Here is a 16,657-nt window from a genome sequence, read left to right on the forward strand (position 1 = left end):
CTGTATCAAAATGCCAGTGATTATTATCAAAGGAAATATGTAGGTGATCTGATGGTATACAGAGAAGTTCAATGGAAGACACTCACCTGACTGAGAGCTTTCAGTTACTATCTTCGTCTCCACTGTTGCTTTTTTGGGAATGGGAAGGGTATTAGTTGGGGACCTGGTGGGGCTTACACTGGTGGAGCGGCCCCCTTTAAGCAGTTTCTTCACATCGTCAAGTTCTGTCCCTGCAAAGAAAAATCAAATATATTTAATTAGCTATTAGATTGTTTATGTTCTCTTCTCAGAAAATAACACGGTATTAGTATAATGTGGCTCATGCACAACGTACAACCTCTGAATATACAGGGATGGAGATACACTGGCTCCATGTACCTATATATATTATATGTGCATAAGGCTCTGACTAGTACATGATGCTTAAAGAAAAGCTTCTGTATAATGCATGTAACAAAGTTTCTGCATGATGCCTGGTGCCTAGAGAAAAGTTTCTGCATGATGCCAGGTGCCTAGAGAAAAGTTTCTGCATGATGCCAGGTGCCTAGAGAAAAGTTTCTGCATGATGCCAGGTGCCTAGAGAAAAGTTTCTGCATGATGCCTGGTGCCTAGAGAAAAGTTTCTGCATGATGCCAGGTGCCTAGAGAAAAGTTTCTGCATGATGCCTGGTGCCTAGAGAAAAGTTTCTGCATGATGCCTGGTGCCTAGAGAAAAGTTTCTGCATGATGCCAGGTGCCTAGAGAAAAGTTTCTGCATGATGCCAGGTGCCTAGAGAAAAGTTTCTGCATGATGCCAGGTGCCTAGAGAAAAGTTTCTGCATGATGCCTGGTGCCTAGAGAAAAGTTTCTGCATGATGCAAGGTGCCTAGAGAAAAGTTTCTGCATGATGCCTGGTGCCTAGAGAAAAGTTTCTGCATGATGCCATGTGCCTAGAGAAAAGTTTCTGCATGTTATCTGGTGCCTAGAGAAAAGTTTCTGCATGATGCCATGTGCCTAGAGAAAAGTTTTTAAAGAAAAATGTATGTGTGATGCTTAAAGAAAAGTTTCTGCATGATGCCAGGTGCCTAGAGAAAAGTTTCTGCATGTTGCCTGGTGCCTAGAGAAAAGTTTCTGCATGATGCCTGATGCCTGGAGAAAAGTTTTTAAAGAAAAATGTATGCGTGATGCTTAAAGAAAAGTTTCTCTATGATGCTTTCAAAGAAAGGTTCTGCATGATGTGCAAAGAATAGTTTCTGTATGATTCTTGAAAAAAAAAAGATTTTTGCATGATGCTTGGAGAAAAGTTTCTGCATGACACTTAAAGAAAAGTTTGTGTATGATACCTGCAGAAAAGTTTCTACTTCTGTTGGATATTAAGGTTTGATACATTATTTTTACTATAATAACCAGGATGAAATTATTTTAACAATGCAATATGGAGTCACAGCCAGGCTTTTCTTCTACCATGGGGCATATTCCATTAACTGCCCTAGCCATGTATCTAAATACTCTGGAAGCCCAGTGACTTGTTACTGCCCTCTCCTCACATGCGACGTCAACCCCCCCTAGCCACATAACTTATGGACATATATTATAAGGCTCATATAAAGGAAGAGTCAAATTCTGAAACATTTAGAGCATCACTTACATCGTGTGGAGGGTGATGCACTTTGGAGCCGAGTGCGGATTTCGGTCTCTGTAAAATAATAAGCAATAGAAAAGATATAGAAGAGACATTTTCTCATTGCAGAATTGGACAGATAATCAATTCTGGGTTGACTTGAGAAGATGAGATAAGAGAATAAACAGTAAAAGGTTTGTAGCATGAAGAACCATTGGTTGGAGACCACTGGTATATAATATATAATATAGTCTAAAAAGTATAGTATAGACTAATGTAGTAAAGTATAGCTTAGCCAGGGCTAGCTTTACCTATGGGCACAGCAGGGTTCTGCCTATAATTGGTCCTGGGAGAAGGCAGCCTGATGAATGGGGAATTTACAGTAGGGCATCTCCATGCTGTGGGACTAAGAGGAGGACACCCATGATGGACTAGTCAAGTTGTGAGGAGCTTCACTCAAAGTTCGGATTTATCTTTCAAGCACGGACAAAGACTTTAGCGCTATATATGACATAAAGTCGTTTCGAAAGTCTTAAAAATGATTGGCCTATCTGTAGGGCCTCTCTTGGCCGATCAGCAGTTGGAAGTCACAACGTAGTCGCCGAGTAGGACAGCCATGGATCTGGTAAGCCTTCAGTCTTGGATTCCAAATTCAAAAACTGTACAGAGTTTATTTCTGTTCAGTCAATTGAAAATTGAAAAAAAATTTATCGTGACTTGGTGCTGAAACCCATTTTGGTTTCCTAATTTAATATTTGCACACCCCTAATGCCAAGTGCAAATATCAACATTTTATAATCTCACCTCTGCTCTGAGTACGACCTCTGGTAGAAGAGGATGCTGCAAAAAAAGACACAAAAAGTTATTGAATAAAACTAATGAATTCCAATAATAAAATTATTTTTTCATGTATAAATGAAATAAATGCCCTGAACCCTTAATGGATACAGGTCTGCTTTCCGGAGCATTCAGATACATACCCATTTCTTTTCTAGTGTATTCTGGTGATGAATTCCCACTAGAACTTCCTAGAATACAGGGCGCAGATATATTAATTGTACATATTAATTACAGAGGATCATGAGAGGCTCCTTGTGGGCGGTGCTTACCTTCATAACCCGCCTGGCGAGAGCTGGAACTGTAGACCTTCCTATCAAAGGTGGAGTTTGGTGATACTGATAGGGTAGAACTGGGGGACTGTGCGTATCTTGATCCTCCGGAAGTGCTAAGATTTACTCTAGAGCTGCCGCCTGTGCCTAAAAAAGATGAATAGACACAGTTCTCTTTTTTTAATGGCCTGCAGTTTTGTTTTTTTTTTAGAATTTTTTACAAATCAAAGAATGTAATAAGGAAACATGATTGTAATTTTATGCTACAACGGAATGCTTAATAAGTCATCTCTAATGACTATCCTCTAAAGAGTTTGGATTCCATATTATTGAAATAAACATGTAAGTGCCCACTGAAAGGCTGGAGTGCAATAGCTGTAAGGACTAAGGTTTTCTTATAAACTCCTTTTTTTCTAAGCTCTATTTCAATTGTAAGGATTTTCTAGCCTCATCAAACCTTTTACAAAATGCTGCAGCCCCCATGCCAACTTTTTCCTGGCGCTCCTCCGGTTTCTGTTCACTGGACTCCATCAATGCATCATCTTGTCAACTCGTGACCACTGCAGCTAATCACGGCCAGTATTGGTGACATACCATTGGCGCAACCGGCACAGGGGCCCAGAAGGTAAGGGAGTCACTTCCACCTCAACTTCCAGAGCAGGTAAAATTTTTGCATTTTGATGAGTTATTAAATTAGAAAGGGCTCATGTACTATTCTTGTCTTTGCCTGCCACTTGCAGTCATTGTTGCAGGCAGTGATTGGCTGCAGTGGTCATGTGTTGAGACATTGAAGCTGCGTAAAAAGATTCTGATGGAAGACCATGAAAGCATTAGCAAAGGAGAAGCAAAAGACTGAAGTTAAGTTTTACTCCTTTTTCTACTGTATACCAATGTCACCGGTTTGTAAAAAAATTCTTGATGCTGGAAACTTTTTTTAAAGTGGTTGACAAATGAATGCGATTCCTTTCCACGTGTCCTATAATACGAATGGACATCATAGTGGGAGATCACCCAGTTTTGGCATGGCTGCAATAATGGCCACAGCATAGGCCAAGAATGCTATCACGTCAAGCATGGGTGGGAGACCTATCGAGGAGATGTAGAGGTCACCTAGAGGAAACCATTCACTGCATGAACGACTTACACTATTAATTATTTGGGTCCTCAGCCCCCTGTATGATAACATGAGAAATACTGGGATCCACTACTCACCTGATGTGACGTAATTACTGCCGCTTTGTACCAGGGTCTTCTTTTCCATACCACTCCCACCCGCCTGGTATGAAAGTTTCGAACCACTAGAGTTTCCTCCCTCTATGCAACAAGGAATATATAGATCAGAACCCCTCAAAAATATATATAATAATTATAATAAATAATGACTGTCATCATTTTATAACATAATATAATAGGAGCATTGTATCCATGTTTTTGTTTCGCATTTCATTACATTTTATTATATGGTCATGTTGAGTCTTCCAGCTCCAGAGTGGTCCTCTGCGTTGACTAATAATGGGGGTCCCAGGCAGAGATCCTACATTTGTCCTACACCCTGATAACGCAGGTGTTGTATTGATTCCCCTTGAATCTTGATTTTCAAAAATACTTCTCATGAGCATTAAATATTTTATAAAAATCTACAATTGATAACTTACTTGGTGGTAATGATACAAGTCTTGATGAAGATGTTACTGTTTCCGTATAGGCTGGAAAACAAGGGAACCATTAGACACTACCATTCTGTAAAAACCTTAATGTTAGATGTTGTAGGTTAGACTGCAGTGGGTCAGTTTCTAGTCTAGCAGTTGGCTTTTTTTATCCGAAGTAGCGCCTCTCTTCTTTTTGGGCTGACTCTGGTATTGCAGTGTAGACGCCATAGGCTACAATATAATATACAACCTATGACGCTATCTATGACTAATGTTACATTAATAAAGAATTTTAAACAAAATTGAAATTTTTATGCTAAAGAATTTCAACTTATTTATGAGCTTAAATCACCATATTAGGTTCTTAAAATTCATTACATATGCAGACAATAAAACATACTTCTTCCTGTGACTTCTCCGCCGTCCCGATAACTTTTTCTAGCTAGTCCGTCCATTCCATAGTCAACTGAAAGGAGAAAAAAACAACATGATTTTCAGCAAATGAAGCAAATTAATAACTGTCAGTAGAATTGTGTTATTTATTGCAAAATCAGAACTATCCGGTACATTATCATGTCATATATTACTTCACCACTAGGGGGAGACTATTGCTTCTTGTACTCAACTGACAATGGCTGACATGTCTCCTCTCCACTGATAAAAGTCGCAATAATATTTATGATTTCTATTACTCTTGGATGCAGTTTTATTAAAAAATCATTAATGCAGGAGTTTCTAGATGAGTCTTGAATTAATTATATGCCTTCTAATTTTGCCAAAACTTGATAAAGACCTCCAAAACTTTTGGAGATATTGTAATTGATTTGGTTGCAGAGTTAAAGCTGTCACAGATTAATCAATCTCTCATGTTCATAGGAAGGAAATGACTTCAAATGTCATATTAATCTTATATACGAGTAAAATAAAATAGCGAGGCTATGGATTCTTTCCTGTAAGAGCTTCGAGATTATGGATTCTTTACTGTACGAGCATTGAGACTAAGAATTCTTTAGTGTACGAGCTGTGAGATTATGGATTCTTTACTGTATGAGCTGTGAGATTATGGATTCTTTACTGTAAGAGCAGTGAGATTATGGATTCTTTACTGTACAAGCTGTGAGATTATGGATTCTTTACTGTAAGAGCAGTGAGACTATGGATTCTTTACTGTAAGAGCAGTGAGACTATGGATTCTTTACTGTAAGAGCTTCGAGATTATGGATTCTTTACTGTAAGAGCAGTGAGATTATGGATTCTTTACTGTACGAGCAGTGAGACTATGGATTCTTTACTGTAAGAGTAGTGAGACTACGGATTCTTTACTGTAAGAGCTTCGAGATTATGGATTCTTTACTGTACGAGCAGTGAGACTAAGGATTCTTTAGTGTACGAGCTGTGAGATTATGGATTCTTTACTGTACGAGCTGTGAGACTATGGATTCTTTACTGTACGAGCAGTGAGACTATGGATTCTTTACTGTACGAGCAGTGAACCTATGGATTCTTTACTGTACGAGCAGTGAGACTATGGATTCTTTACTGTAAGAGTAGTGAGACTACGGATTCTTTACTGTAAGAGCTTCGAGATTATGGATTCTTTACTGTACGAGCAGTGAGACTAAGGATTCTTTAGTGTACGAGCTGTGAGATTATGGATTCTTTACTGTACGAGCTGTGAGACTATGGATTCTTTACTGTACGAGCAGTGAGACTATGGATTCTTTACTGTACGAGCAGTGAACCTATGGATTCTTTACTGTACGAGCAGTGAGACTATGGATTCTTTACTGTACGAGCAGTGAGCCTATGGATTCTTTACTGTAAGAGAAGTGAGATTATGTAGTTCTCTGCCACATGATGATGTAAATGTTGATTCAGTACTAAAAATAAAGAGAGATCTGGATGGCTTTTCTTGAAAATGTAATATTACAAGTTATAGGTACCAGATTCTGTGATGGGGCGCTGATCAAGGGAACTAGTCTGATTGCCGTATGTGGAGTCGGGAAAGAACTCACCGTTGGGTGAGAGTTGGCAATTTTTTCAAATCAAAATTCAACTGTTTCACAATTTTGCTCTCTAAGTCCCCAAATTTTGGGACTTTACGTATCAAAACTTGTGTTCTCTGTTATATTTTGTCTCTTACAATCTCCTTGTGTAAAGACAAGTCCTGACAGTTGAGCCTCCTGCGTACGCAGTAAACCCCAGATTTATCAGGCTTACATATTTTAGGAGTGAAGACACTAAAATACAGAACGCGTCCTCCTCGGCCACATTGTGTGATCATTCTAATCTGCACAATATACTCTTCCTGCAGGCGCTATACATGCAAACACATGAGTATATTATTAACATGCAACACCCCTAGTAATTCCTCGCAGACTATAGTCGTCTAAATCCGTATAAAGCATAGCTCAGAGCAAAGAAAGACTGAAACGTGATATTATTCGGGAGGGGAACGTGGTTTTCGTAGAAGACATATGTGACAAAACAAAGCCCTACTTTATGGGAAGTACAGTGGCATATCTTCCTGGATTAGCCATGGGTACTGTTATGTAATGGGAATAAAGCTGAAGAATGGACATGATCCCTTTAAGACATGTGTTCCTTTCGTGTCTAATAAGAGAAAATTAGTACAGAAGTGAAAAGATTATCATGCGTCAATCAAATCACCAGCAAACTAAATCATTACGTGAAGATGCAGAAGAGCTAAGAAGGTTCTTGACTAACGCATGGGACTGGTTGCGTCTATCGAAGTTCAAAACTCGACCGTGCTTGTAATGAAGAACTCGGTAAACTATTACCCATCTCAAATTGCCTTAGATTTTTCCAAAAATATACTTAGATGTCAAACTTTTTTCCCTTATAAATCCCTATTTAATCTATGTGGTCTCATGGAACACCAAAAAAAAACACAACAGTCTGGTTGGACTGGCCAACCAGAGAACGGGAAAATCCTCAGGTGGGCCCCGACTTCTTCTTCAGGGATATCCTACCAGCAGATATTGCGGCCATTACGGGGCACTTGAGTTGCAGAAAACCCAACGCCACCATCGGGGATATAAACAGTTTCTCAGTGATTACGTGATAACCAATCGAATCAGTAAGCAGAGACAAATCCTAACATTGTGTATCTTACGGCTATACCGTAAAACACAGTGCCTGGTGACAATTAGCTCTGGTCTGAAAAACTCCTATAACGATAATTAATTATTTTTGTATGGGGCCCTTAGAATTAAGTCCTCCGGTGGGGCCAATGTTGCTCAATCTAACACTGTTTCCATGAGATGCAAAAAAAAAAGCAATAAATATGTTACACAAATGAAGAATGAAAAGCAATGGCCCAAAGCCAGAAATAAATTACGGTAATACAAATGGGCAAAAATGGGACAAGGAACCTATAGAGAAAATGTGCAGGATATAGAGAATTACAGTAATACATATAAACTTTATTGGACACCATATGTATATACACGTATATGAAGTTAGGCCAATATCCATAGACATATAAGAAAAATGAAGGGTGAGCCAGAGAGGCAAAAACATGTATATCTCTCGTACGCAAAAATTATATACATACAGGGTAAAGGAATAAAAAATGGAATACAGACAATAATATCACAAAATACAAGGAACAACAAAGGATTGAGACGCACAAGTGACCGTGGATCAATGAGAATAACCTTAGGTGCTTGAACTATTAATACAGCAGTAATGGACCCGACGCGCGTTTCACAACGGCTTCATCTGGGGTGAATATGTTACATATATCCAGAGAAGTTGGGAACATCAAACTTGTAAACTCTCCTTTATCTGATCTTTCATAGATAATGTTCTTTTTGTATAATAAGATACTTGTATTGTAATTTTGTATTTATTATTAGTAATGTATGTTTTTTAGAATGAATTAGAGGCCTTCTGCATAACTGTGAAGTATTAGAATGACTTTACATTTTTGCATTTTGCAATATTGTTTACTACATTGGAAACTCTCCATGCATTCAGAAGTCCTAAAAGATGGAAATGTGAAGTTTTGAAAACTAAATCTCCATTTTCTTCATCCCCTAATATCCATTGAGACATACTACTACCAATGATCCTAAATAATGGCGTTAAAGCCTAGTTTAGCAGTAATTACCCATAATTATATACCTGTCATTCAGCTATAGGACACAAGATACTGTAATTTCCTACATGCACGGTACCTGATGGGGACAATTCCTACCGGTGTGAAAGGCTTAACGTGAAGCTCTTGACTTATAATATAAAAATTTGTATTACCCCCTTCAATTACCATGCGCCATTTATAATGCTAGTATATTCTTATGTGGTACTCAGGTGAGAGGGACAGGGTGCAACTACATGTGATGTGCACCCGCTAATCTTATCACATAAGAAAAGAAAGCGGCGATGTTGTTGTGTCCTATTTAACAGTATTAATGCTACTTAAAGGGAATGTCCACCTACTGGACAACCCCCTTATTAAAGGGTCTACAGAGGTGGGAAAAAAATAAAAAAGTGTTTCAGCTCAGCGCTGATTGGCTGCAGGGGTTATGTTGTGCCCCATCGGATTCTGATCCCGAAAGTATTTTTTTTTCTCATTAATAAGGCATTGAGCATTTGTAAATAACACACTGAATGTAAAAAATGCAACAAAAAATGTAAAATCCCAGAACCTCTCTTGTTCTATACTATCTCACATTAAAATTAAAAGAGAGAAATCTATAAAGAAATACTTTATGTATTTAGGGAGCTCAGCCATGTCTTCTTCCTTGTCTAACCCTTTTGCCTGTGAAAGTTACGCAACTGTCTGCAGCAGGAACCTCCCCCCTCTGCCACTGACCACGCCTCATAGCTAAAGAGGTGTGGCTTAAGCCAGCCAATGCCTGAAGATGAAACTGATCAGCAGGATATTGACCCCTCTGCTTTCAGCAGGATTTTTACCAGGCTGACTGTCAGAAGATAATGCAGATAATGCCGCCGCAGACTCACAAATTATGTTTATTCTAATCATTCGTTTTAAGGTCCAGCTTTCATTTCATTAAGTTTTATAAAATCATCCTCACGTCAGCTCTACCACTGCCAAGGACCTGCCATACCAATGCCGTCTATAACAGCTACTCTCCTATTGTCAAATGTTTTATTTAATAACTTTATAGATTTTTTTGTAATTAGGTGTTTCTTATTCCAGCATTAGCCGGCTTAACAGCTTTGCAGGCACAGCCATGTATAAACCCACAAATATGTGGCGTGTGTAAGCAGTACATCCACATCAGTTATTGCTCTGACTCGAGGAACAAGTATTGGCTCAAATGGTAAAATTCCTGTATTTTATATAAAAAAATATTTCCACTTAGTCTTTAAAGGAGCATTCCCATCTCCAAGATCCTATCCCAATATGTAGTAGCTGCAATAATAATATTAGAAAATGCCTCCAATTAGAAATGTAGTATAGTTCTTCTGATTCACTATGTCGCTTACCCCATGTGCAGAGCATTGCATTAGCTTAGGTATCCATGGTTATGACCACTCATATAGTGGCAGTTAGCTGTTAGCGGTCATAACCGTGGATACCTGATCTACTGCATTGCCCTGAACATGGGATAAGCAACCTAACTCATCAGAAGAACTATACTACATTTCTAATTGGAGGTATTTGTTAATATTATTATTATTACACCTACTACATATTAGGATACGATCTTGGAGATGAGAGTACCCTTCTAAATCTAACATTCTGAGCTTAATTATTATTCTAAAATATCTCTACAGAAGGCGTTGCTCAGGTTTTCAGGCACAGAGCTAGCTCCAAATCCTATGAGTAACCAATAAGTACGATTTTGGTAACTTTCAGCTGATATTATGGGAGAATAAGACTATGTGCAAACAGAGTTTTTTCAGGTAGTCAGAAATGATGAGTTTTCCAGTGGAAATGCTCATTCTCTGGAATTTTTGGTTTCCTGAAGTGGTTTTGAAGCTGGATCCTCAGGGGCGTATCTTTAGGCAGCTGTGCATAATTACAGTGTGAGCAACGACCATAGTAAACATATTGGGCTCGTTAAATTAAAAAAAGGCTCATATTTCTGGAATCATCTGTTGGATTAAAGATAAAGAACGCGGGATCCTCAAGGGAGGAGCGGAAATAAAATAAGAAAAAAAATTGGACACTTTTGACCTGGGCGACTTGTCTTCTTTAAAGACTATTCGAGGCGTTTGGAGCTGTGCATCAGATAAAGATATTGAATTAGCGCATAATTTGGATCTATTTTGTTAAAAAATCCCAAAAGTAATGTTCGATGATGAGTTTTTTTATATGGAAATGATGATAATTTTCGGATCATTGCACAATAAATGATAAGATCCATAACTGAATATGGGGGATTGTCCATCATTACAGTACAATCATTTCCATAACGTCCCTATAGTATAACGTACTACTCAATATACCGGTGTTCCGTGAGCCGCAATCTAATTCTCGCTACATTCCTACTCGCCCTTCCCTCTAGCAATATTTAAGCATCAGGAATAAATCTTGTTTTTATTTCTGCTTCTTAATTTTTTTTTTAAGTAGTGGAACCAGCTCATGCGTATAATATCTGAGCAAGCGCTCACTGGTTTACTGGAATGTGGTGGGATTGGATCACCTACTTAAAGCAGTAATGAAGATTGCGGGACTGAAATCCATCACCCTAATGGGATGACAATAACCAAATTCAATTATTAATTTTTACATATGAACCTATTACGTCCGGCCATTTAGTGCTTGGTCTGAATGTACAACAGACTAGTAAAAGGTGGCGCACACGTAGTTCCCCGCCACGGTGAGGCAGATTGCAATACCCTTAGCGGCCTGCAACTGTAGGGGCGCTGTTATTCTATTCTATTTATCAGAACGTAGCCAGTGTCTCTCATCCTTATGTCTGAGACATATAACGACTGATTTTATTATATTTTCTAACAAAAGGTCCATGGTAGAATTAAAAAGGAGCCTTCACTTGCCAATAATGTTATTGCTTTATCTGGTATAAATGCCACAATTCTCCAGAATCAGGCATTGTTTTTTTTGTTTTTTTTTGTTCCTGTGCCTATCCATTTTTGAAACTTGTCCCCCTCTTTTCTGTATGTAAAACCAGTCTGTTAGCCAATGAGGTGTAGTCCTCAATCATTAAAAAAAATCCCTGACCACACCCCCTTGGCTATCCAGAATAGATCGGCATGCAATGAATAAGGGGTCGTATCTCTGGAACGGAGAGGCACAGGAACAAAAGAAAAATAATGGTGGATTCAGGAGGACAGCGGCATTTACATCAGGAAAAAAAATGTGCAAAAATAATTACGATAATTGACTGATCCTCTTCAAACTCAAAGCACGAAGTCTGTAAGAATAGAAGTAACGTGCGAATGAAATCCTCAAGAATGATCATTGCACTGAAGAGTTTGGCATGTCGTCAGCCTGTAAACTCATTTTTGTGTTTTTGGTTTTTGTGGTTTCCAAAAAGCTTGTAGCCAGACAGTAAAATAAATGAGCTCTTACCCTTCACTCTGAGACCCATCCGGGCCGTATGTAACATAGTACAAAGGCCGATATGACTCCTTCAATAATAAGTTCTTACAATGTCACATATAAGGGAATTCTATAAGAATACAACTTTTTTTTCCACCCAATTGATATTTTATTAGATGTGGTTAACCTATTGATTAGTCAATGGGCCAAAATTACAGAATTAACCCTTACCTTTGCTCAAATTGGGTTTAGAACTCGGCAATTTCAGTGCCATATCACAAGGTGATAGACGGAAATAGTTCTATGCCCTAAAAGACTAAAGTATTCTAAAAGTGTGCTATCTTTATTTACGGGTTTTTTTGCTAGAAAAAAACACTGACAAGCTGCAACCCACATTACAACCACTAGGTGGATATACGAACACAAATAGTATAAACATCTCCCATCAGAGTATACTAAAATCATATATATTTTTTTTACAGCTGGTCATTTTGGTCCACTAATCTTAGGATTTGTTGAGTCAAGAGGAAAGATAAAAAGAATACATCGTCACTGCTACTTCATTCTTATTTATTTATAAAGTGGTTTTGGAATATTATTTTCGATTTTTCCAGTAAAAGGTTTCATTCTGATGGGTTTAATGAATTAGTTCAATAGTCTGTATCCCGATGGCTTGATACTATCAAGATAATGGTGGAGAAGACCCTGGTGGACCTATCTAGGCTTGCACAAGTGTGATCTTTCTATGTAGTGTTCATCCATCAAGTCACCATTGCTCGAGATCAAGCTGAAGGCCATTAATAATAATAATAATAATAATAATAATAATAATAATTCTGCATCCTATAGTTCAATAGATCTGTCAATGTTACAGCATGGGTGTTCCACCTAGAATGCAGACGCATTAGACATTGGAGGTCTCTGAACCCACGTTCCCGGGAGAGGTCACATCCCGGCTACATCCCTGTAGACATCGACATTTTGTGTTCATATCTCCAAACATAATCTGCTGCTGGGATGAGACAGAAGACTCACTGTATCCTCATGTAGAATGCGGTTTTTGATGGGTGACATAACGACTCAAACCTTTAGCACGTCTCACAAATCACAAAGTTGAGAAATGTAGAAAATACTTGTCTCGGGCTGAACACTACGTGGCTTTATGAGGACTTTCTTCTTCTAAGCAAATAAGTATGAGAAAGAAATCTTTCAGTTTCCCAGAACGTCTCGGGAATATTTAGCAGATAGGCAAACTTTGATTTTATTTCGGATGAGGATTGGAAGGGGGAACTTTTTATTAAAGTTATGAATAAAACTGTGATTTTTGTCTCTTCTGACCACTTCGAGTGATGGGTCTCCTTTCCGTAGGGCAATAAGCTAAGATTGTTGGGGAGACCAAAGCATAAATTAAGTGTTTAATTAAGGGTTATTCTCACTTTGCCTACTTTCCTGCCTCCCACCTTCATGCTGGGGGATAACGGTGCACTTCTAATTGATTGACAGTTCGGACCAGTAGCATGGTTGTGCCACTGGTCCGCCCTATTGTCTCTCTGATGCTGCATTCAATAATCCAGCGATCCGGCAATCGTCAGTTCAGCGTTTACAAGCTCTATAGTAAAAAGCTTGCATGTGCTGAGCTCCTTGCCTTGGAGACTGGCCACTACTGATAAACTGCAGAGGTGGCTGAGAACCTAGGCAGATGAGGAGCTGGCCCAACACTCTATCCTTATTTTTGGCTATCAGGATTGAACATACTATAGTCATATACAAATGAGTGTGTAATGTACGCATCCTCTTTCAAGCCATTTTAAAGGGAATGCCCACCATTAAACACTGTGTCATTACTAGGTTCAGGATTCACTGCCAATTATTTTTGCTATACCTTTAGAGTTCCAGTTTTCTACAGAGATATGAAATAAAATTATTAAATTCTGACTGTCTACAGCCACCACTAGAGGGAGCCCAGCAGCTGACTGCATACTGTTTTGTATAACTGTACGTAATAAGCTCTTTAGCACCCCCTAGTGGTAACTCAAAACAACCAGAATTTTAACAATCCCCATGACATGCTTAACTTTGAATATGAAGAAATTAATGTGCACAAGACCTTTAGCACAATTTAGATGGAGAAATTGTGAACATTCACGTAAAAACTGATCTTTACTTTTTGATTGAGCTAATATTAGTCAGAGTTGTGCTAATCAATGAAAGGCAGCGCGGGCATATGATGAACCCAAATAATGAATCTCATACGTGAGAGTCAGCTGTACATATTTACTGACTATATCAGGTATAACTGCGACATCAGTGAAAATAGATGAGAAAAATAGAGGATCTGTCACCAAATGTCACAATATCAGCAACATACATTCTGAAATAGACTTACAAGACCTGATGATGCTGTTGTACTTTGGAAATCCATGTCAAACTGGTTGTATAAGGGTACTTCCAAAAAAAGGAATATAGTCATTCTGATATCAGGATTCAAAGTTAGTACATCAGCCTCGTCATACAGTATCTACATCCATTCAAGAATGCATGAAGCTTCTATTGTGAAATCTGGGGACAGATCGTGATACTGATCAGTTTAGAGTCGGTGTGTTCTCACGCTGATAATGGCTTGCTCATTGTATGCAACGGTACATAATTCAAGGTCGTAACTAGGTTTCTTGTAGCAGAGGTCAAGGATGCAGTTCATTGACCCATTCCTAGATCTAAATACCCTGACTAAGGCACAATGGCGAGTCCCCTCCCCTGCACCCAACAACTGGGGCACATGATACATCCACCTACCCTCTCCAAAGCATGCTCCAACCTACCTCCTCAAACTATACACCATCGTCCTGCCCTCTCTAAACTATGCTCCAGCATACCTTCTCAAACTATGCTCTAAATTCCTACCTTATCTCATTGATGCTCCAGCATACTTTCTCAAACTCTCCTACATAGTCCTACCTTCTCCAATTTATGCCCCAGCACACCCTCTCCAAACTATGCCTTAGCATACTCTCTCAAACTATGCTCCATTGTTCTTCCCGCTCTAAACTATGCTCCAGCATACCTTCTCCAAACTATGATCCATTGTCCTATCCTTTCAAACTATGATCCAGTATACCATCTCCAAATTATGCTATATCATCCTTTCTTCTCCAATCTATGAGCCAGCATTCCCTTGCCAAACTATTCTCCAGCACGTCATTTCCTAATGATGCTCCACCATACTCTGTACAAGTGATGCTCCAACATATCTTCTCTAAACTATGCTTCAGCATACCCTCTACAAACGATGCTCCAGCATATCCTCTACAAACGATGCTCCAGCATATCCTCTACAAACGATGCACCAGCATATCCTCTACAAATGATGCTCCAGCATATCGTCTACAAACAATGCTCCAGCATATCCTCTCCAAATAATGCTCCAGCATATCCTCTACAAATAATGCTCCAGCATATCCTCTCCAAATAATGCTCCAGCATATCCTCTACAAATGATGCTCCAGCATATCCTCTACAAATAATGCTCCAGCATATCCTCTCCAAATAATGCTCCAGCATATCCTCTACAAATGATGCTCCAGCATATCCTCTACAAATGATGCTCCAGCATATCCTCTACAAATGATGCTCCAGCATATCCTCTACAAATGATGCTCCAGCATATCCTCTACAAATGATGCTCCAGCATATCCTCTACAAATGATGCTCCAGCATATCGTCTACAAACAATGCTCCAGCATATCCTCTCCAAATAATGCTCCAGCATATCCTCTACAAATAATGCTCCAGCATATCCTCTACAAACGATGCTCCAGCATATCCTCTACAAATCATGCTCCAGCATAACCTCTACAAACTATGCACCAGCATAAGCTCTCCATACAAAGCTCTGGCATAACGCACTAAATTAGCACATGTTTATGTCCTTTTTCTTGCTCCACATTGATGTACGTCTGGATGCACCAGCCTCTCCAGTGCTACTGACCATTTATGAATATCTAATACATTTTTTTGTACATACATTTTACCTATCTACATTATGATAATAAGTCTGTAAGCAAGTCACGAAACAAGAACAACCTAGCAATTATCCCTTTGTCGTAACAAACCCCGGCGGGTCAATAGTCCAGAGTCACTGACTCACTCCCATTGATAAAACCACCTTAGTAAACAGGCAAGAAGACAGACAGGAATACAGATAGGTAAGAGTGGACCAAGTGCACTTAGCGCATGCAGGCACCACAGTAAGACTTCAGCCGTCTCCAGCCTAGTGGTGCCATATCCAATGATTGGAGCCATTGACGTCCAGTTTGTCCCAAGCAATGGACATGATGGTAAGTTATCACTAAGATATCTAATGATTATAAGATCCCAATATAATTCCAAACTGTAGCATCCAGGACACATACCTTGTGTGTTAAGATGATGGAAGATCCTTTGGAAACAGCAAAGGCCAAATTAATGTCTGCCTTCCCCAAACCTTTCCTTTTTATAAGTGTGTGCCCTCCTACACTCGGTTACCCGTCCTCTGAGGTGTGTTGGGGCTGACTGATGCTTCAAGAATGTTCACTTTTTCTCTTATTCAATCTCTGTATCCCCTTCTCCCAGGACCCTTCACTTCCAGGCAAGTCCTGACAAAGGTGTGGCATGGTGTAAGGTTTTTTTTTGTGGGTCCCACCCTTCGACTCAGCCCAATAATCTGTAGGAGAAGAGAGAGAAAAAGAATCTTTGCCTCCGGGATGTAAACTCTGAGCGAAGCTACACCTGCCTGTGATTCAAGGTTCAGCAAATGGAGCACG

At 39.2% G+C, this 16,657-nt stretch overlaps 1 protein-coding gene across 2 annotated transcripts in view; it reads right to left on the reverse strand.

The window, feature by feature from the left end:
- COL17A1 (collagen type XVII alpha 1 chain) overlaps positions 1-16,427 on the reverse strand; it is a 43,185-nt gene extending 26,758 nt beyond the window's left edge. For both annotated transcript variants that reach the window (XM_077258521.1, XM_077258520.1), the window contains exons 1-9: positions 16,268-16,427; positions 4,758-4,823; positions 4,364-4,414; positions 3,921-4,022; positions 2,709-2,855; positions 2,580-2,627; positions 2,404-2,439; positions 1,627-1,674; positions 87-230 (exon numbers count right to left, since the gene is read on the reverse strand). In XM_077258521.1, the coding sequence (XP_077114636.1) occupies positions 87-230; positions 1,627-1,674; positions 2,404-2,439; positions 2,580-2,627; positions 2,709-2,855; positions 3,921-4,022; positions 4,364-4,414; positions 4,758-4,812 (631 nt within the window). In that variant the 5' untranslated portion in view covers positions 4,813-4,823; positions 16,268-16,427. The remainder of the gene's footprint in view (positions 1-86; positions 231-1,626; positions 1,675-2,403; positions 2,440-2,579; positions 2,628-2,708; positions 2,856-3,920; positions 4,023-4,363; positions 4,415-4,757; positions 4,824-16,267) is intronic.
- Positions 16,428-16,657: the final 230 nt, after the last annotated feature.

The sequence above is a fragment of the Ranitomeya variabilis genome, chromosome 4, assembly GCF_051348905.1.
Source record: "Ranitomeya variabilis isolate aRanVar5 chromosome 4, aRanVar5.hap1, whole genome shotgun sequence".
Classification (NCBI taxonomy): domain Eukaryota; kingdom Metazoa; phylum Chordata; class Amphibia; order Anura; family Dendrobatidae; genus Ranitomeya; species Ranitomeya variabilis.